General features: G+C 27.3%; 1 protein-coding gene across 1 annotated transcript in view; it reads right to left on the bottom strand.

Annotated features, from left to right (window-relative positions):
- Positions 1-22,876, bottom strand: part of Ipo9 (Importin 9) — a 75,243-nt gene that overhangs the window by 28,305 nt on the left and 24,062 nt on the right. Inside the window, exons 3-11 of the mRNA XM_067272912.1 lie at positions 22,301-22,502; positions 20,516-20,604; positions 16,381-16,467; positions 12,500-12,619; positions 9,907-10,007; positions 7,621-7,679; positions 7,398-7,549; positions 7,225-7,323; positions 6,047-6,153 (exon numbers count right to left, since the gene is read on the bottom strand). Coding sequence (XP_067129013.1) covers positions 6,047-6,153; positions 7,225-7,323; positions 7,398-7,549; positions 7,621-7,679; positions 9,907-10,007; positions 12,500-12,619; positions 16,381-16,467; positions 20,516-20,604; positions 22,301-22,502 — 1,016 coding nt within the window. The remainder of the gene's footprint in view (positions 1-6,046; positions 6,154-7,224; positions 7,324-7,397; positions 7,550-7,620; positions 7,680-9,906; positions 10,008-12,499; positions 12,620-16,380; positions 16,468-20,515; positions 20,605-22,300; positions 22,503-22,876) is intronic.

Raw genomic sequence — 22,876 nt, 5'->3', positions numbered from 1 at the left:
CTAAGCTTTCCATCTCTGGTCTCAACTTTAATCTACCTAACTCCATTCTAGAGATTAAGGGGAAAAAAACCAGACTGAATGCAGGAATTTATAGATCTGCAATTTTAAAATTGCAGCCCAATAAATGGTATCTTTACACTTGAAATCCAAAATAACAATCAGTAGCCATCATAAGTAAACCACATGATGCATTAATAACAAACCAATTTTTGGCTACACTGCTCAGTGCTCACATTAGTTCAAATAAACTCTTCTAGTAAAGAGCATTTAATTTAAACTTCTTTGTAATGTTTAAAATTTCTTCAAGAAGACATTATGATGCAGCATTAAAACAAATAGTTATTTATTTTAATGCTACATCAGAAGAACAAAAAAAAAAAAAAAAACCGGTTAAAGTTTACCTAGGGAACCCCAATGGCCGCGCTTCCGGTAATCTCGACGGCAGGTGATGTTAGAAATTCGGTGTAGGTGGCGCAATTTTTAAATAACGTTATCGTATGCAAATTTTTTGTTTTTCGTGACGGCTCGACTGCTGCGAGTGGTTTTTTTTTTCACCAGTTAAACAATTTTGAAGAGAAAATGCTACTTTCTGCTATTTTTAATAGTAAATAGGTAAGTTTTTATTCCGTCTACTTTTCGTGATTCAATGTGCAGCAAATTTAATAATTCTATCGTATTCGTAATTGTTGTAAGAAGTTTTTTTTTTTTTTTGGTGACAAAATGGAAACTACATACATTAATTCTGAAAATTTTTGGATTAATTGCACCTCCGGCCGTTTCTTTAGATTAAAGTACTCTGGTTTCGATGATTTGGCAATAGATAAGAAAATACCTAGTGTTGTGAAATTTGCAATATTCTCGAATTTGCAACATGTAGAAGAGGTATGCGACAAATGTGGGAAACGTCGTAAATTAATGTATAGAGCAGATAAAAACTCTGTATCGATGCGATGTAATGTTTGCAAGACAAATTATTCAGCTTTCCAAGGAACCTTTAAAGGGAAATGTGGTCGTTTGTCGTGGGAGAGTATTTTGTCATTTATCTGGCACCTACTGTGTTTAGAGTGTTCGCTAACTGTTGCTGCTGGAGCTTTGGGAATCTCCAAAAAAACACCAGTCGACTGGGCAAACTTTTTACATTTTGTTATGATGGTTTCCATTAATAACCTATGTACTTTTAAGATTGGCGGGATAAATGAAGTTGTGGAAATAGACGAAACAGCAATTGCAAAGAGAAAATACGAGAAAGGTAGAAAATTGAAGGGGACGAGGTGGGTTGTAGGAGGTGTGTGCAGAGAAGGGTCCGGAATCGAGCCGAAATGAAAAGAACCGGAGTCCATTCCAGCTGCTACACAAAGCGACGAGTGTAAGAAGGGGAAAAAAAGTAAGGCACATTCGTGTGGTAAAACTAAAAAACGTGTAAAAATATCAAGTAAAAAGAGAAACATCAGCGATAGGGATCGCAAATCAAGGAAAAGCGAGAAGAAACGGAAAGGAAATGTATGACAGAGCGTCAAACACGTGAGTAACAGTTTGTTTTATATTTCATAGCTAGCTGAAATTGCAAAATAATCTTAAAACATTTATTTTTTACTAATGTAATTATTATTTTTTCAAAAAATTATACATACTAACTAATTTGCATAATTTTTTGAACGTAGTATGCGTGCGTAGTACAGCAAACAAAATGGCGACCGGAAGTGCGGCCATTGGGGTTCCCTAGGTAAACTTTAACCAAAAAACCATTAAACATACCTATTTCATATTTGTATTTTTTTTTTCTAACTAGTTACTTCATAAAACATTAAAATTAATTATTTAAAAATTTTCCTTCTATAAAAAAAATCTTAATTTGTTTTCAAACTCATAATGCATCTTAGAATCAAGAAAGTATGGTTCATAAACTTAAAATGAATAAGTATTCAAGAATGATTTGTTTAGAGTTAAATTTTGTATATGTTTTATTATTTATGTAAATTTTATTCCCTGAAGATAAACTTAGTGGTTTAAAAGCAGTGATGGACTGATCATTTGGGTCTGGGGGAAAGTCCCATTGTGCTGGTTGGTCAAAATAAATCTTACGATGAATTGATACCCTAACTAAATTTTAGTAAATTTAAATCTCCTAACTTTCCTGGAAATTCAAGCTGTAAAAACAAATTTCTGTTGCAGTGAATTAATTTAATTATTTGCTGTTTCAAATATTACATGATTGTAAACAAATTTTAGAGTACATTTCACAAATCTTAGCTGGGCTACAAAAAATATGCAGTAATAAGAGTCAGTCTATTTACCATCTGGCCTGACTTTGATAATAATCTGCATATATTTTGATAGTAGTTATATAGTTATTAAATACTTTAATTATTTTTGCATTTATAGTTGTTTGAAACTAAAATAATTCCTGTTCTGGTCAATAATAATGATGGACACATCTGATTTCATTACAGTGCAGTTCTATTTTAACTTTAAAGAAATGAAGAAAATAAATTTTAAAACTAATTTTCTAACTAAAATCTTTATTAAGTTTTTATTTTGAATATCCATCTCATACAAAGCCAACTAATGTAATTAAAATAATTATTTGTTTTATTAACTTTATTTTTATTATTCCTAACTCTCCTTATAAATGTTAACTCAAGGTCTTAGCTAGACCAACTGTGGTAGAGGTGACACTATGATAGCCTTACAGGGATTCTGGGGTTATGAAGTACCCAGGAAACAAGGAGCTAAAGGATCATCAATGAAAAATTTTTGAAATTAATATAATATAGGGGTTCCAATCCTTTTCATGTATCAACCCCTAAAAATTTTTTCCATTGAAACCCTTAAACATAAACAAACACACAAACATTACTTTTTAATAAATTTTTTATATTTGGGAAATTCTGAAAATGATAGTGAAAATATTTTCAGTAATTTTTAAATACAGCTGACCCTTGATAATCTGACAGATATGGGACCAAAGGGGTGTTGGATTACCATAAGTGATTACATATTTGGCATTGTTTTGCTAGCAGTAGACTACAATATTCCTACATTTTATGAGTAAAATGCTGCCTAGGTTAATATAGAAATGAAACTCCCATTTTGGTTAACTAAAACATGTTTATTAAAAGAAATATGGAAGCCAATAAATGTACATACAGTATGTACAGAACTGCTCACAGAAAACACAAGAAATGTGTGTCATTGTGTAAGAATTGAGTGGGGAGATTCATGTCGCAACATCCTTCTGTGCAAGCAGACACGTAACAGGACGGAGTGACCTTGACGGAAGGTGCGTCAGACTACTGAGCATGTTGGATTACAAAAGCGTCGGATTACCAAGGGTCAGCTGTAATCGTATTTACTAAATAATTAAATAATGTTAAATATTGCATATGCATGTAAAATATGTATCTAAGTCACTCATTGATTCTGTTAGAAGCCCTGATATAATACTATTAAATAATGTATGTACAAAAAGGTACAAAAATATTTAAAATATACATGTTAAAAATTAGTTATTTATATTTTTTAGACAAATCTATAAACAAAATTTTATCATTTGAAGCAATGGATAAAAGTGATCAAAATTTTCTAGAAGTAGCTAAGCCATCTATCTTTCACTCTAGCTAAGAGCAAGATTTAACTTTCACAAAAATAAACACAATCCAAATTATAATATAAAAGGAATTTAATGCAGACAATATCATGTATATATAAGTGACATGACTACATCACGTATCTACTACTACTTTAATAAGCTAGCTTACTGCTCAGTGCTCTCTTTAAAATGTTACCTAGCTACACTCTTTGTTATTTAATTTATAATTCAAAATGTCTCATTTTTATCAATCACTCACAAAAAATTAACTCTCTGGTTGAGAAGTCAAGAATTTTGAGCTTAAAAATTCCTTTGACCCACAAAGTAAAGGAAAATTGGACTACTCAGATCTAATGAAATAATTTTCATTAATGGCTAAAAAGTGCACAAAATACGTATGGAAATACGGTATTACAGCACCACCTATATTGGATGACCATCTGTCTAAAAGACCACTTTTTAAAGGAACCGTGGGCCATAGACAGGTTTTACTGTATATGTATTTTTATTATTACATATAAATAAATGTAGTAAGAAAGTATATATATATATACTTTGGGGTCTCCAGAATGAATTAATCAAATTCCCATAAAAACCTATGGTAAATCAATAATCAGTTAATGATTTACCACAGCGAACAAAGTCTTGGAAGGGATTATGTTCATTAACCGATCACCCACTGTATAAGTATATGTAATCAGTCAGTGCTAACTTATTACATAATGTTGCTACATATTAAATTCATTTATATATATGTAGCCAATTAAGAAAAATTAATAAAAGATTTCATTTTTACTAATTAATTATAAAATTTTAGTTGAGAAATATAATAATATATTTATAATTTTTATTTATTAATAAATATCAACTTTTTTTACAAGAACACAAAAATTATAAAAAATGAAAAGGATATTAAAATACAAAGATAGAAAGCCACAAGTGAAAATATAGATAGAGGCACTCATCTATACGTTCTAGTTTCTATTCTAGAAAATTTAATATCAATAACCAATGGCATTTTAATTTTTAATCAGAAAAAAATTTACTACAGTAATCCATCAGAAGTCAAAACTGAAGATGTGACAATGAAAAAATAAATTAATTAGTAAATATGATTAAAGAAAAATTAGGAACTTATAAAATTGCACAAAATGTCTTTAATTATATAAAATTATATCAAAGTACAAACCATATTATTATAGTATACAAGTTTAATCAAATAAATATTCTCTACTTTTTGTGTTTTTACTTTACTTCAGTAAATGCAACATAATTTTCAATTATATGTATTTTTCTAACCAATAATCTCACTAAATAATTGATAAAACAAAGCTGAATTCAAATCTTCACTCTTGTAAATAAGGAATAATGTCTTAACCAATTCTGCTAACTTTGCAGAGTTCATTAAAGCATTTTTCTAACTTTCAATTTATTTCATTAAAGTTTAACTATAGTTTTTCAAAAACTATCTTCACAAATGCAAAAGTAAAACAACTTTTTGATGGATACTAATACACCTGTTTTTTTTTTTTTTTTTGGAAATATTTAGTTTAAAATCTTGTATAAAATTGTATTCTGAAGAGGTAAATTTTGCTTATTAAGGAGACAACATTCTTTTCATCTATAAGTATTCTTTTAATCAAAATAATAAATATTCAACTATTGTATAAGTTGACTTGTTATATTAAGAAAAAAACAATCTTATATATATTATTTCAATTTCAATGTTTAGTTTGAGAAGACCAAAACACAAACAATTTAATATAACTCCTTTGTAGGTAAACTTGAAAGAAAAAATTTTTGGCACCTAAATTTGGTTATTTCTTATATTACTACAATTCAAATATTAAAATCTATTTGATCTTTCCTCAACATTCCAATTATAGAAACCAAGTTTCAGATTAAAAGTTTTGTTATACACTTCCTGTTGCACCAATCCATTTTATTATTATAACAAAAACCTCTACACCACTTAAAACTTCTGTCTTATACAGAAGACTTTGGCCAAAAAGTTTGGCCTGATTGTGGATTTAGGTGGGAACACCAAAGGCCATACTAATGCCCTTCAGATTCTTAAATCCACATTTCTATTTATAATGTTTATTTGTTTTATTTTACATTAATAAAGCACAAGTTAAACATAGTAATATTAAAAATGTATTTGGTTACATAAGAAGTTTAAATTTAGGAATAATCTTAATGTACAAAGTGTATAGGTTAAAACTAGAGGTTCAAGAGAAATTCTGCCTATAAATTTCAAGATTTTTTATTTTTAAAGTATATGTTAAGAGTATGATATTACAAATTATATATTTAAGATATTTTAGATAAATTTTGTGTTTTTGTTTTGTAAAAAACAAAAACACAAATCATGACTTTTAAATTGCCAACATTACAACACTTAGTAACACAGATATTATATGCTATTCTATGTATGAATATAATTTAACAACTTACCAAAAAGGATTTCCTGAATTCCTTGCTATTTCTGCTTCTTCTAAATGTTTACTAATAGCATTGCATAAACCAACAGTACTATCATCATCAAATTCTTGACATAAAGACTAGGAAAAAAATTAAGAAGTTAGAAAACTTTTTTAAAACTATTGAAACATCATCTCAAAACAAATTATATAGGATACTGAAATGTAATCACTTTTAAACAATTCATTCTACTTCTTCAAATTTCAACTTTTAATGAACTAAAAAATTGAAAGATAACTTTTTAAGCTTAATTAAGTTGTAAAATTTACTTTAAATTCAAAAGCAATGTTTCAAAAGTATTTATAAAAAAATTTGTAACAGCAGTAGGAATTTCAATTTATGTTGAAAGGAAACTGAACACTTTATAAATTGCTTTTCATGAAAATAGAATTATCTTAAATAAAAAGAATCATTTACTATTAACTAGTCTATTAAAATTATATACTTTTTTTTTTTTGTATTAATGATCACAACTTGGAAATTCTTTAATTTTAGCTAATTATTCAAAATTTTGAATTTTGTGCAAGTTCAATATTAAATTATTCAGATAAAATTTATTGACAAACATAAAAAATTAAATGTATTGTATTGCTAATTTAAGAAAGAAAATATAAATAAATAAATATATATATATATATTTTCTCTATTTTTAAAATCAAAAATGTTTTTGGTCATTATTCTGGATGACAACCCTATATCTCCCCTAAAAAGGGGGACAGAACATGGTTACTAAGATAATCTAGTAAACAGAGACTGCCGTGACAGATGTCATCTCGTGTTTGAGGAATGTCACATACTCTCTGCTTTGTCAACATGAAAGTTTCCAATAAACTAATATTTAATTGTTAATATCCTAATTTAAAAAATTTTTAACATTGAGTAGAACAAATAATTAATTTTCTTATAAAATGTGGAAGAATCATTTTGAAGAATTGGAAATTGTGACGAGATTTTCTCAATTCTAATTCCCAGAAAATGTCCAATTTTCTAATTCCTGATTCATTGTCCCATCACTACTATATTTCTTCAGAATCACAATTGTAATATTTTGTACTTGAGAGATATATATCAACAATTATTTTAAAGAAATTGCCAAATTAAGAAAAAATTATTATAATTAATTTTCTTATAAAATGTGGAAGAATCATTACCAAAAGCAGATCCTGAGCAGATATGCGAACAGAATAAGAAAATGTTTCCTCATCTTCATCTTCAACAAACTGATCTGGATTATTCGTCCATATATTTATCTAGTATAAAATTAATTCTTATTAATTTATTAACAAATATAAATTTTGTTGCATGAAATCTTACATTAACTTACTTGTTCTTCTGTTATTTGCATATATAGTACAATATAATACATTAAATCTGATAATCCTTTTTTCACAAAGTTTCTAAATTTTGGGCTCTCAACTAACACATTGACAAATTCAAATATACTAAATACAAGATTTTCAAATCCTAATACTTCACCTGTAAAATATAATTTTTGTATTTTAAAAAAAGTATATTAATATTAAATACAATATTTTCAGAATATTTACCATCAGAATCTACAGGATTATTTGCATCTTCTGTATCATTAACAACCGTTTTTACATATCTAACAATCTAAATTAAGGAAATTTTTTAATAGGATTATTTACATGAAATAAAATATTCTTGTTAGATTTCATATTTAAATCATATGAAAAAAAGTTAAATGAAAAAAATAATAAATTGACAAATATCACAAATGTACAAATTGTTAAACTACCATATTTATTCTAATAAATACTGCCCTTTAATAGTATCCAGAGTGGAGGAAGATAAACTTATTGTAAACCGAAAAAATGCACATCGTATTCAGAATTGTCATCCTTACTTTATCTATGTTGAAAAAAGATGTGTATGTTCAGTGTTGCATTGTTGTTCAAATAATAAAAGGTTAATGTTACCTTAGGTAGCCAAGATGGCAGTTCATCTCTGATTCCAACAAGGAAACAGTGGGATGCACGTTCTAACCTAACCTATTCTAATAAATTACCATAATTATTAGCAACAAAATTATTAGAATAGGTTAGGTTAGGTTAGAATGTGCGTCCCACTGTTTCCATGCCAGAATCAGAGACAAGCCGCCATCTTGGCTACCTAAGGTAACATTAACCTAATAAAGAAATCACTAGATTTATTCCATTAATAGTAACCCTCAAATAAACAATACCAAATCCCCAAAGAATAGGAATGAGTCACCATCTATTAATAAACACTTAGTTATAAGCATTAAGTTATATTAATAAGCAACTTAGTTGCAAGCTGAAAAAAGTTACTGACAGCAAACTGTTTATTAGAATAAATATGGTATTTAAAATATACATTATTTAACAACTTAAGAACAGTTTATGAATTACTGAATTCTCAATGATGGCCAAGGATGTCATTTTATACCATACAGAGGTTTGTTGCAAGCAGAGGTAACTATTTTCTATTTATTAGTTTTGCAAATCCTTGTAAAACTGGACAAAAACAGTTATTGTATAAACAAATATAATTGAATAACCAAGAAAGTAAAAACATTAGCAGTCATCCTGGGAGATCTCAGTTCAAGTTAAAAACTTTAAATTCTCATAGATGATTTAATACAGAGTTCCCTCACTACTGAATCATTGTACAATTGACTCAGAAGTAGACTCCTATTGGACCCATGATAAACATGAAAAAAGCTCTTCCTTGACATTTGCAATGCAGATAAATAAATAAAACTAACTCTGCTTCAAAATATAACAACTTAACTATAATAAACAAACATTCATAAAATAGAAAATATGAAACATACATTTATAAATAAGTAATTTTGGTTACTTGATTTTTTTTCATAATGACTATGAAGTTCCAAAACAAGAGGTTAGTCAGATAGCTATGTAATTAAAAATTTCATTTCTGTAAGGGATCTGAAAGAATAAAGATAATTCATATCTTTATTCTAACATAGATAATTTTGCTCAGACATTTCCCACCTCTCAAAAAGATCTCAATATTAATCAAGTCCATTTGCTCGGTGCAAGTTGATCAATGTTATGACAATGTTAATTATATCACCAATATATGCCTGCTTTGTGAAAACAAAATCAACATAAAATATTTTATGATTCGATATCTAATAAGAGTTTTTATTTTATTTTTTTCTTAATGAAGTTAAATAGATGCTAGAAAGTTAGTATGTTAAATTTTCTATAAGCATTGAAAGTGTAATTACCATATATTTCTGCAGATAAGACGATAGTTGAATCATAAAAAAAATGCCCCAAAATCTGGGGTCGTCTTATAGGACATACAAAAAAATTAGATTGAAATTTATATAAATTAAAACTATTATAAAAAAAAAAACAGACAAACCATAATTATTTACTAGTAGAGAGTAGGGCATGTCCACAAAATAGAATAACCCATACGATGTTTTTGTGAATAGTCAAGGACATTACCCAAATGCCTGAATCAGTGCGAACGTTTGCAACAACAGCAAAACAGAAAATAAAATTTGTTCATTTGAAAAATTACAAATATGACATAATTCCATATACACTATACAGTATTATTATCCAGATGATGATCGCTGATCTAAACTAAATTCATAGGCCATTGATAGTTTGGGGTCGTCTTATAAGACAGATATATGCTAAAACTATAAAACTTTGCCAAAAATTGATACCTTGTCTTATCTGCAGAAATATATGGTATGTTTATTCCTTATTATTTTAATTTCTAAGTAATTAAAATCCATACTATAATTTTATTATTTCAATCAAACACATAAAAAATAGCTAGAAATACAAATAAAAATAAAAGGATACATGCTAGCACTCTCAGTAAGTGCATTCCATACAGGAGTTAAAATATGAGGTAGCCAAGAGGACATAAGTTTTGGTACACATTTAACCAATAATGTTAATGCCTGAAACAATAAAACATTATCATTTTTAAAAATTATACATTTAATCATACTGACCTGATGTAAAAATGATTTTCAGCTAACTTTTTTAAAATTTTCAACATTAAAATTTACATACAAAAATGTTTAAGTTAGATTATGTATATTTATGTTATAAGATTTAAAAAAACATTCCTGAAGCATTAAACATTTATGAAGCAATATTTAAAATAAAAATGATCTCACTGAATAATTTAATCAAATGTTTTTCATTATAATTTCACATCATACAAAGTTTCTTTTGAATAAATTATTATTTGAAAACTATAGGTTCAGAATATAATGAAAGAAGAAGATTCAAACTAAACATAAATTATCATATACTTTACAGTAATACTTAGTGCACAGAGCAGGCCTGCAAAAGAAACTGTTTAACAAAAACTTTAACAAACATTTTCATTTTGCAATTAGTTGCCTATATACATACATACATACATATATATATATATTTTAACAGCATTCCAAAAATGCCCAAATGCCCATTCCAAAACCCAAATTGAAATAAACTAATATATTATTATACAATAGCATATTTCATCATTACAATACAACAGTAATATCTGTTTGAATGTGTTTACATATGTGTTGTATTATAACACAATGTAGATGATTATAATAAATTAGCAATACACAAATTTTAATTAACAGCAAAGTACTCATTATTCTGTAAGGCAATTTTCTAAGCACATACCTTATTTCCCAATTTGAATACAATTTGAATATCATAATGCATTATATTATTAAATCTTTAAAATCTATAACTGTTAAATAATAAAAAAAATAAACTAGCTTCAAAAAAATTTCCTGAATCAAAAATTACATGGAAGAATCTGATACAATTATCTAGCAACTTTGCACACAACCAATAAAACTTAGTCTTGAGTACATTATTCCATCACACATATTAACAATAAAAATATAATTTCAGAGATTAAACTAAGATTACCTACAAAATATATGTAAAATATAATGCAATCTATTCCAATTATCAATAAATATAACTCAATTCATAATTTCAAACTAATTATATAAAAAAAGAATTTTTTGATAAGTAATGGACTACTTTTTAATAATATTTTAATATTCAGAGATGCTAATTTTAAACATTCAATTATTTTAATTATCATACAATATAGGAATTTTTATTTGTTGTTTTTATGGTTTAGTAAACAATTCAGTTTAATCTGAAAAAATATGTGCAGTGTAAATGTTATTTTTAGGTTCCAATGGATAATACTCAATGCCAAACAAACTGCCAGAATATAAACTGGACTGTATGTAAGAAGATTAATTCATATTCCAGAGGTTCATTTGGCATTACTAATTTGAATCACGTTTATATATTTGTTGTTATAAAACTCAATGTTTTAAATTTTAATTTCACAGAAGAGTTCTTAATGATAAATATTAGTGTTTATTACTGTTTTATTTTTAAAGTTGCATAATAATAACTCTGTTGTCAGTCACCATCTTGCTGTGGTGAGAGAACTCAGTAATTCTGATGAACCAGAGCTATGCTGGCTGGAGCATCTGCTCATGGTAGGTCACCCATGCCAGTGTGGGGAGAAATGAAGTCAAGAGTGACTGAACCCACATCTGTAATCCAATAACACAATCCAAATGTAATACCAGATCGGACGTTGCCCAGGTTAACAAGGTCCGCACTCGTGAGTTAGGCATTGTTAGAAAGTTTCTAGATGTTGACACACATACCAATAACACAGAAGCCTGAAGTAAATTTGTTTGGGTAGCTATGCCTTGACTTTAGTCCAGCATAGCACTTCGAACCAGTATGAGCTGAGCATGACATTTGCAAAATAACAATAATTTAAAATATGAATCTCCATTATCAGTTTATTGCTATTTAATAATAAATGAAAACTGTCCACTTTAAAGTAAATCTGTTACATATTTATCAAAAACAAAACATTGTATCAAGTCTTGTTAAATTTCATTACTTTTATGAATTTCATATATTTTAATTCAAATGTGTAAAATGTGTTAATTTCTTAATGAACTGATATTGATAAAATATTTTTCATGTTTCCAAAATATTTTAAAATTTGTTTTATTTTTATATTCTTATTTGCTTACTTATTTTGTAATAAAACAGCAGCACTCTATATAAAAAGCAATACATGTTCTTCATAATTCAAAATGTTTAATTCAAAAATTTCTTCCAAATACTATGTATAAAGCAAATAATTCTTGGAAAGTCATTTTTAAGAAATGCTAAAAAATAATAATTCTAAATTATTTCCAAAAAAGCATAATTTATTGATTCACTACATAAAATTTTAAAATGTTTAAAAGAAACAAGGCTTATATAAATCACAACTAATTCAATTAATCTCAAATATAAAACAACATAATACAGCTGAATTGTGAACTGAGTGATGGTATCTATAAAGTTTTTTAAGTTTCAAAAGTTTAATATAACAAAAAAAAACACTTACATTAAGAACATCTTTTTTCAGCCCACTATCTGAATTTACACCATCTGGAACTAGAAGAGCTGCTACTAATGCTTCTGTGAATTGTGTTGAAATTGGATATAGAAGTTCTTTTGCTGCTTTCTAAAAAAATATTTTTTTGAATACCACTAGTAAATCATTAATCCTATCTTAAACTGACACACTTATTTTTAATATTTTCATGTACAGTAGAACCTCGGTATACGTCTGCTTTAGAATATGTCCAATTCGGAATACATCCTGTTTGGACGAAACAAATTTTGCTCGGTATACGACTTAATTCAATTATACGCACCATCTATGAACAAGTAGCACTATCGGTGTACTAGACCAGATTAGACGTTCACAGTCCCACGGTTTATAACTTTGTTAAATTTCTTCTGATTTTAATTTGTAAGTAAAATTTTATTATTTTTATTAATCATGAATTGCAAAAAGGCAAATGAAAAGCAACAGAAAACTAAAAAAAATGACTAGAATCACAATGGAACTGAAAAAAGAGATTGTTGAGAAATATGAAGGTGGCATGGGTGTTTGAGATTTAACTGTTGCATACTATATTCCAAGAATGACGATATCAACAATCGTGAAAAATAAAGACATTATTAAATCTGCTAACGTTGCGAAAAGGGTTTAATCAATTTCTAAACCGATTATTAGTATTAAGGAGAGTTTGATTTGATTTAATTTTGATTTAATGATTTAAATAATATAATACAATATACTGCAATAACTTTAAAAATCTATAATAAAATTTATTTTTTTATTAATGTGCTCAAACAGTGTTTAAATTATTTTACAACCCCATTAATATATCATATCAAGAGGGTTTTTTTTACATGAGAACAGATTAATCATTTTTACATTACTTCTTATGGGAAAGGTTGGTTTGGTATACGTCCTATTCGGTATAAGTCCAAACATCAGGAATGGATTAAAATCGTATACTGAGGTTTCACTGTATTAATAACAAATTATTTCAAATTAACAATTTTTCTAATGAAACTTTTCTAGTAAACACAACAAATATTATGTTTACAAGGTTATAAATTTTGTATTTTTAAACAAATTTTACACTGAATAAATATTTGTACAATATCATGTTTATTTTAATAGTAAATTATTTTAATAAAATGCTTTTCTACTTGTTTAAAGCATAAATTTATCATTTAAAGTATTTAAAAATTTTGATCACTGATAAATAAATCTAAATTTGTGTTACAAAATACCCATTAAATTAGTGTACAAATATGTTATAAAAATCCTAAAATATATAGTAAAAGTACAGTATACTTCAAAAAAAATATTTTTTTAAATTTATAGTTATCAATGATTTGTACATCCAAATTGTGATTGCCATAAGTCCTGTATTTCACTTCTCATTCTGATGTTCCATTGCATGCAATATTACACACAAAAACTTCAAATGGTTTATTTGTTCCTTATTGTTAAGAAAGTTCTCACAAAAAATCACTTGACTACTATCTTTCCTACAAATAAATCTTTGCATTGCCATTTAGATTTGAAAAAGTATATATGTGTATATGTAATGTTATATACTGTTTTTACTCTTTCTGCCTGTGGCAACTAAGAGGACAATAGAAAAATGTTTGTAATCTTATTCTGAAACAAAACATTATAAAAAAAAATAGTTATCCAGACACCATAATCCACTCTTACTTGGTCAATCACATTCATTTTCAAATTCATCAGAGATTATTAATTTATTGATTAAATTGATAAGCTTCCATCAGTAGCTAAATTAATTAATAGATAAATGATAATATATTCAATGTAATTACTTTCTTTGTTACGGCTGGCAGAAAATTATTGTTTATCTTTACTAAAAGTTACAGTAGAATCCTGTTAGGAAGTTTTTGAAGGGACCACTCTGAAAAACATCTTAGGCAGAAAAACACCACTTATGCAGGAATTGTAAAAAAAACAAATTTTTTTTATCTGTATAATCAATTTTATTTCAATATTAAAGTAATATAATATAGCATAGTGTAAGATAGAATAATAAGATGCACTGACTACAGCATATGATGAAATGACTGTGTCGTCATGAAATATGATATTGTTTTCATACTCCCTATGCAATGCAATCAGCATTGTGTAGGGAATATGAAAACAATAAAACCCAAGCTAATTTAGTGACCATCTCAGATATGCAAGTGTTTGCTATAAACTATGGTGATCATCCAGAGTTATTTTACTAAAACTACTATTTTTATAAATGATAAAGTAGAGAGGACAAAGATTACAATTTGTCTCCAACATAAACTTCTTAAGTGGGTAAATATCATTGACAGGATTGATATTTTGGAATTTCCTACATGGGAAAACTTGTTACACAAAAACTTGTTATGTTGGAAATTTTAACACACACATTTTGGAGTAAATGCCAGAACCGGAGAAATTGAACTTATGTGAGAAAACATTTTAGATGGAAACTTTTTAAACAGGTTCTATTGTACATCTTGGAATTCTCATCTAATATCACAACTGATACAAAAAAGAATCTTCCAGCATTATATTCAAATCAGCAAGATATCAAGTAAAATTGAACTGTGTAGTATACAGAAAGTATGACAGTTGCTATATTTAAATTTATTAAATATAAAAAATTTTTGATAAGCCTGGACTTGAATACATAGCTGTATAATAGTCAATTAAACTGTCAAAAATTCAAATGTGAAGATAACTTATCAGAGTTTGAGTTCTAGTATATTTAAGTTTTTAAATCTGTCTGACAGTAACTATTGCAATGCCATAGCTATCGTAAGGAGTCCTGCGAGGTGACTAAGCCTCCGAAAAATATAATAGCCCTCCCAGCTTGGTGCCTACATGCAGTATACTTTATATAATATATGCTCATGTAAACTTAGGCTCTTGTTACTTTTTTCATATACACTAATGGCTGGAAAAGATAAAAAATACCAGTCATTCATCACAACTTTATTCTCTTTGTGTTATGTTTATGTCTTACTTTTTTTCATGCATCTAACCCCTGTCCCTTGTATTATCAGATACTACAAATCTATTTTTAACATATTAAAATAATAATAATAATTACCTACCCCAAGCTTAGAAAAGTGGAAAATTAAGATGATAAAGTTGAAGGGTGTTCATATAGACAGTCCTAATAATTCCAGCCTATTTATAAGCCTGTACTATTTTTTCAGCTTGCCCCTCATTTATAAATCTAGCTCACCACTGATTTATTCCTGGCTATAAGAGTGAACTGTTAGAATTATGATTATATCATAAAGCAATATGTTCATTGACTTATATATACAGGATGTTTAAGGAATGTGTGTCTTTATTTCTCCCTTACACTTATATCTTGTATTGTTAAGAAAAAAAAAAGTCAAAATTCAAGTAATAAATTAATATTGCAGATAATAAATGAAGGGTATCAAACTAAAGTGAAATTATCAATAGATATTTTCACATGTCAAATGTCATTTTCGCTAAACAAAAAATATAATTTATTGACAACATTAATATATTTAAAATGAAATTCTCTGATTGCAATTACAATTATTTTTTTTGCTGTTATATAAACAAAAAACAACACTTTAATAAATGTCAAATGACAATTCAAATAAATTTAGGAAGTGTAGCAATAAGATAAAACAACTTAGTTTTATTGTCTCAATATAATCAAAGTATTGAATTCAGTTAAAATCATTAAAATTAACATATTCCTATTAAAATTTTTAAAAATTTTATATATAATTTTATATTACACAACACAAAATAACACTTTGAAATCTATGAAAACCACTTACATGAAATTATATCTGTATGCAAAATTTAGAATATTTTTAAAATACCAAAAATATATAGAAGTTTACCTTGTTGTAATCAACCATCATAGATATTACTTGAACACAAGTTGAAAAAATCTCAACAGCATGTCCACGCACTCTGATATTATATTTCTATAAGTAAAATATATAAATAAAAATTGTTTTTTATTATAACTTTAATTGAGCATACCTTTTACAAATATTGAATAAAAAGCATTAAATATAAATTGAAAAAACATGTTTGTAAATAAATAATTTATTATTAAAATGAAAAGAAATATATTAGATACAAAATTGTCTTCATTTTCTGTCGTTTACAATCACTAGTGACAGGCTAAAACAATTCTCACTTATAGAGACATTTTACAATTTTTTTTTTATGGAGAAGCACAGCCTTCACAAAAAAATGTAAAATGGATAAAAACATCCTCTGACAACAATACCAATGCCATAATTCACAACATAATTGATTAAAATTAAAAATTAGCTGATGGTATTTACATTACAATATAAATGTATTGAAGATACAAAGTTGTTTTCATTTTCCATTGTTTACAATCACCAGCAAACAGTGCAAAGCTTCAATACTGTATTTTTCTGTGTATAATGCACATATTTTTGCCCAAATCTCAGTCTCATCCAAAATGCTGTTCAGATTTACAGGAAATGCTGGCTTTCATGCGGTAGTCACAATTTGCATGTGTTAAGCATGTCAAGCACTGAATGCTTTGGACAATCTCTATGCTATTATTTCCATGGCAATGGGAAAGAAACATTTGTCAGAGAAACTAAAAGTTTTTCTGTCAAAAAAGTTTTCAGCAAAATGAAACTACTTCTAAGTTGTACTAATGTATTATGTCTTCCAACAATTATTATTATTGCCATTCTGCAATTTGTTTAAGCAATAATTATCAGAAATACTAAGCAAGAATGTGTAATGCATAGTAACTGCATTAAAGAGTATTGCAAGAAATTTTATTTCAAAATTTTTGGTTGTTTTCAAATTAGAAGTTACACAATGCACATTGCTGCTGGTAAAATATTGGTTCTCAAATATTATTGGTGCCCATATCTGAATCAAACAAGTCATTTTCAAATTTCAATAAACTGCATGTTTGCCATGAGCCAGATGTCTGTTCATTATGAGCCATATCATGGCAGCTTATGATTTGAATTAATTTAACTTAATAAACAGTACTTTTATTTTGCTGGCTATTTTTCCCAAGTAGAATATAATATATATTAAAATAAGAAAAGACCACTAAGCATATGGCCCAATTTCCTGGTAGCTAGTCCAGCATTCATTGAGTTTGTGCCTGATCAACAGGCTAACCATGTAGAGTATCTTGGGTTTTCTTTACGTGTATAACACCTAAATAGTGGATATTTCCTACAGTGTCTTCCTAGTAGGCATCCTTGACAGATCACTCAATTGTTGAGTTTGCCTTATTCTACCAATCGTATTTGAATATGCATCAAATCTTTATCCATCTTCAAAGTATTATAAAAGATATCTGCAGTCAATTTTACAAAGGCTAAGAATGGCTTTTAAATTAATTAATTATATAGCTTTACAATTGTTTCATTATACAGTCAAGTCCGCATAAGTCGACACCCGGATAACTTGACACCGTCGGTTAAGTAGTCACTTTTCTGTGGTCTCGGCCAACTTACATAGGCATTATTGTTAAAAAACTCCGGTTTACTCGACACCGTTTAACTCGTCACCACTGGATAAGTCGACATACTTTTGCTGTCCCACATTCCGATAAGTTGTCACCCCCTCCTGAAAAATGAATTCACTCTGCACATGTGGTGTGAACTCATTTTTTTTTTTTTTCAGGAGGGGGAGTCGATTTATTTATTAATATATAATTAATATATTTAATAATATATTATTATTATTAATATAAATATGCATATTAATAAAAATGTCTTAACATTTTATGTATTTTTATGTATAAAATAATAACAGATAAACAAAAAGAAAATATACAATCTACATCAACATCACACCAGAATCCAATTTTGCATTTTCTCATGCCAGAGGCATTAAGAATCCTTAGACGTTACTTGCCAACAATTGACAATTGTGAAGACGATGTTTTCAAGGCGATCGTGATCATTGAAAAAGAAAGTCGAGACAGTTAAGTGCTCAAAACAAACAACGCTAAACGAATTTTTCAGTTTTTCATCTACAGAGTAACTGTAAATGGAGGACACAATGTATTGTAAGCCTACACTACTGTATAATGCACTACTGTATTTTCGTAATTGTAGTTTTGTGGTTTTTTTTCCAACTTTGCTTTAGTCATCACATCAGATAACTCAACACATTTCCACTTCCCCTTGGGGTGTCGACTTATGCGGAGTCGACTGTATGTGCATGATTTGCTGGTAGTAAGATTCTATAGATAAATTCATCAGAAGAGAGAACAAATAAATCAATATAATATTTAAAATTTGAAGTTAAGACTATTTACAAAAATATGCATTTTCGAGTCTATCCATTTATTCCTTTAACACCATCACAGAAGTAAGTTACATTGGATTGAAGAAAAACTTCATTGAAAGACAATAGGTAAAAATTCACAAAGTTAAAAACAATATCAAACATCAGCCTTTTATTTGAGGATCTGATGCTTTTACATTAAAAACAAGAGAATTCTTCTCACCATATCAAGTCATTAGCCAATTTATAATAATTTGATTCAAGTTATCCATTTCGTTTGCATATAATTACAATTTTCACAATGACTCAGGATATCTTCAATTTAAAATTTGATGTTAAGACTATTTACAAAAATATAAATTTTCAACAAATATCATTTTCACCATTGATCATTCATTAGTAAGTATATTTAAAACATAAAACTTTTCAATTTATTGTCTATGCATTTGGATGCTTTATGTCTTAATCATGTCAGTTAAAACCATGTGTTTGTCCCATCTTCAGCTATAATTCTCTCTCCTTTTTCATTACAATACACAAATCTGTTTTTTCTATCACTATGCTTTGCATTCGACATTCTCAGTACTACGGTCAATCTATTTTGGATACAACAGCTATCTATGAAGAATCTGAACAGCATTTTGGGTAGGACTATTCTATCTGTTCTTGCATTTTGTAATTATTTGTTATAAAATTTCTCATACCAAAGTATGTCAAAATTTCTTTATAACATAAAAACAAGTACTTAAACACAAATAAAAATTTGAATTAAAAACTTAAAAATTTTTTTCTGAATGTTTAAACCAAAAACATGAGTGCACATTATGTTGTGATTTATGACATTGGTATCATTGACAAAGGATATTTTTATTCATTTTAATTTTTGCAGAGGCACAGCCTCAAATAAAAGGTCATTCCTATAAATGAAAATTGTTTTGGACTGTTGCTTGTAACTGTAAACAACAGAAAATGAAAATAATTTTGTATCTTCAACATGTTTATTTTTATATTTCAAATGTAAATACTGTCAGCCAATTTTTAATTTTAAAGAATTTATTATTATTCAGTTTTTGAGTGGAAAATTTCTAAACAACTTTGACTAAAAATGCTACATAATTTTCTTCTCATGATTTCTAGTACCAAAATGGACAATATCAGAATTTTCTGTTGCTGTTCATATCTCACATTTCTAAACTGTTCAAATTTTAAGACAACAATCTAGTAACTTTTAATGAAATTGTAACAATTTTATTACCAGTGTCTCTGCACTATAATAATGGGCTAATACCCAAATAAAATATGAAATTACTTTCTTTTTACATTCTCAGCTATTATATATAATAGAGGGAAAGTACGGCAATAGGTAAAAAAAAATAACCCCCCCAATATTTTTTGGTTCAGAGGATCTTGAAACATCAAGAAATGCAAACATAGTTTTTGCAACTTTTTCTGTATGCATGGATTTTAGTAGGTGTATGCATAAGAATGCCAGGAAAGTCCAGCAATAACATTGCCACCTTTTTCGTTTCTGTTTTTGTGTTTGTGTAGAAGCAAGCATGTAAGATCAGAATATTTGTATTTAAATATAATAATTACTGTCATTTTTTAAAATTATTATAGAACTATTTTTATATGTATTTATCTTACAAATTAACCTTTAAATTTATGAACTTTTATTCTCTCTTACTGATAGTAATTGTTTTCTTAATAATAATAAAAGTTTCTTACATCTGATGATGTGAAGATTCTGTACATCTGAGGTAGGATAATTGGAGCAACCTGAGGCATCTGATTATCAGTGACTTCATTACAGAATTCTGTAAAAAATTAAGAAAATTTTAAATTTTTTTCTATTGATACTTTTTAAAATTATCTTAATCATTTACATTAATTCTAAAAATTTATAAAAATCTTCTTCAACTCTCAAAAGCTTCTCTCATATTTCTTCTATTGAATTAATTAAAATATTTTTCAATATTGTTTTAAAGGAAACAAAATTTTATTTCTTCAGAAGTTCAGAAAGACTTTTACTTCATCAAGAATTTATATTTATAAGCTTAAATTTAAAAACTTCCTTAATATTTAAATTATAATTACATTATATTACAACATAATACACATTTTATAATAATTTATGACTACACTTATCAAAATCACTATCTAAAACATAAAACTAAATTTTAAAAATCCATCTTAAATTCTTGAGAAAAAACTGACTAATAAACACAAGAAACTTTTAATAAATTACAAGAATACCTCAAGTAGCACAAGATCTATCAAAGTACTAACTAAATTAATTTCAAATTTTTCTTAGAGCAAATAATGATTCTGTACATTCTTTAATTTATATTTTATTTATAAATATTGGAAAGTAACAGTTCATTTAATTAATATTAATAAATATATTAATAAGCAACATCTCTCCCTCTTAATCCTGTAAGAATATTAAATACAAAGCAACTTTATATTTCTAACATAACATTTAAGAAATGTTAATCAAACATCTATAACTATTCTAAAGTTCTTCCAAAAGTTGTATCTTAACAGACTTAGGTATTTCTAAATAAAGTTTGTGAAGACACACTGATAATCATCACATGTATTCCATCACTGCAGAAAATTAGTATCAAAACATTTTATACAATAATCAGTTTATAAAGCTTTTTCATAATTTTTACAAATATTTTTTAATACTTATTAAAAACAGCAACATATTAACTTTATTTTGAAATAAAAATAATTTCCTGGTAAAGAAACCTTATGTCTATCTTAACTAGATCATACTATAAGAAACTAAGGTGTATAAAAATATCACTGAAGAAGGAAGACACTTAAATTTAAGTTTTTGGGCAGCATTTTGAAAAAATTGTAGACCTATAAAATCCCACTGTAGTCAGTGTGTCCTTCCTTAATCCCATGAACAGTGTATATACACCATAGGTGAGACAATATGTGGAAAGTTTAGGGACTGGAGACCTGAATTAACGACATATGAATTTCCAGTCTAGACCAGAAGTCATGTGAATTCAATTAAAAAATTTTCCCTGAAAGGCATTAGGTAGATGACTGACATGACACTCTTGTTATCAGAAAAAGTATGATGTACAGGGTCAAGACACTACAAATTTGAGGTGGAGAACTTATATTTTTAATTGGATAGATTAAGAATATGATTAAAAATTGCAGCCTGGCATTGAGACAATGTCACAATAAATAATTGCTCATGTTAAAATTAACAATGCCTAGTTGACATAGATGAATTATTATAACCTTTATAACAAAAAATATTGTATTCTTTTATGTTGTTAATTCATTAATAAATAGAAAAAAAATATTTTATTATATTTTCAATTATTCTTAGTTACCATTCTAAAACATTTTTCATTTAGAACAAAAATTAAGATTATTATTAAATACTTAATTTTTCATGAATCTCTCTTATAGTAAACTTTTCAACAGGTATTAATTGTAATATAGCAAATTACTTAAATTTTAAGCAAATATTTTACAAACCTGTTAATACTCTCATTCCTCCATGAACAGCATTATGATCCTCGCTGGTTAAAGAATGCATAAGGATATCAAAAAGTTCTGGCCAATTCTCCGGCCAATCCCAATGTGCAATTGCAGAAATAGCATAGGCAATGCTGGAACGTACTTTGCTAATAGATTCTCGTAAACCCAATGGCAAAAGTTGCCTGATTGTGGCTTTTGCCTATTCAATCAAGTGAATAAATTAATATTTTAAATGATTTCAAGATTATATTTAATACTAATATTAACTTAGTAAGTTATCTTCTATAACTATAGATAAACTGTATAACTGTTGTAATAGTATAAGAATAGATATGTAAACTATCTTGTTATAGATGTAAAGATAATATCAAATATATAAAACTATGTACATATTTTTCTGTAATCTTCCCACATATCCCTACTATTAAGCTATGGCACCAAATCCACTACTACTCTATGTTCATTATTGTGTATGTGTTTTTTGTCCTAGTCCAAGCCATTGAGGTAAACTGCTATCCCCCATTAAATGTCATGGGTAAGCTCTGTAAAACCCACTTAATTTCTTTCTGTAAC

The sequence above is a fragment of the Centruroides vittatus genome, unplaced genomic scaffold, assembly GCF_030686945.1.
Source record: "Centruroides vittatus isolate TY-2023 unplaced genomic scaffold, ASM3068694v2 contig_459, whole genome shotgun sequence".
Lineage (NCBI taxonomy): Eukaryota > Metazoa > Arthropoda > Arachnida > Scorpiones > Buthidae > Centruroides > Centruroides vittatus.
This window is presented reverse-complemented; position numbering and strand designations above follow the sequence as displayed.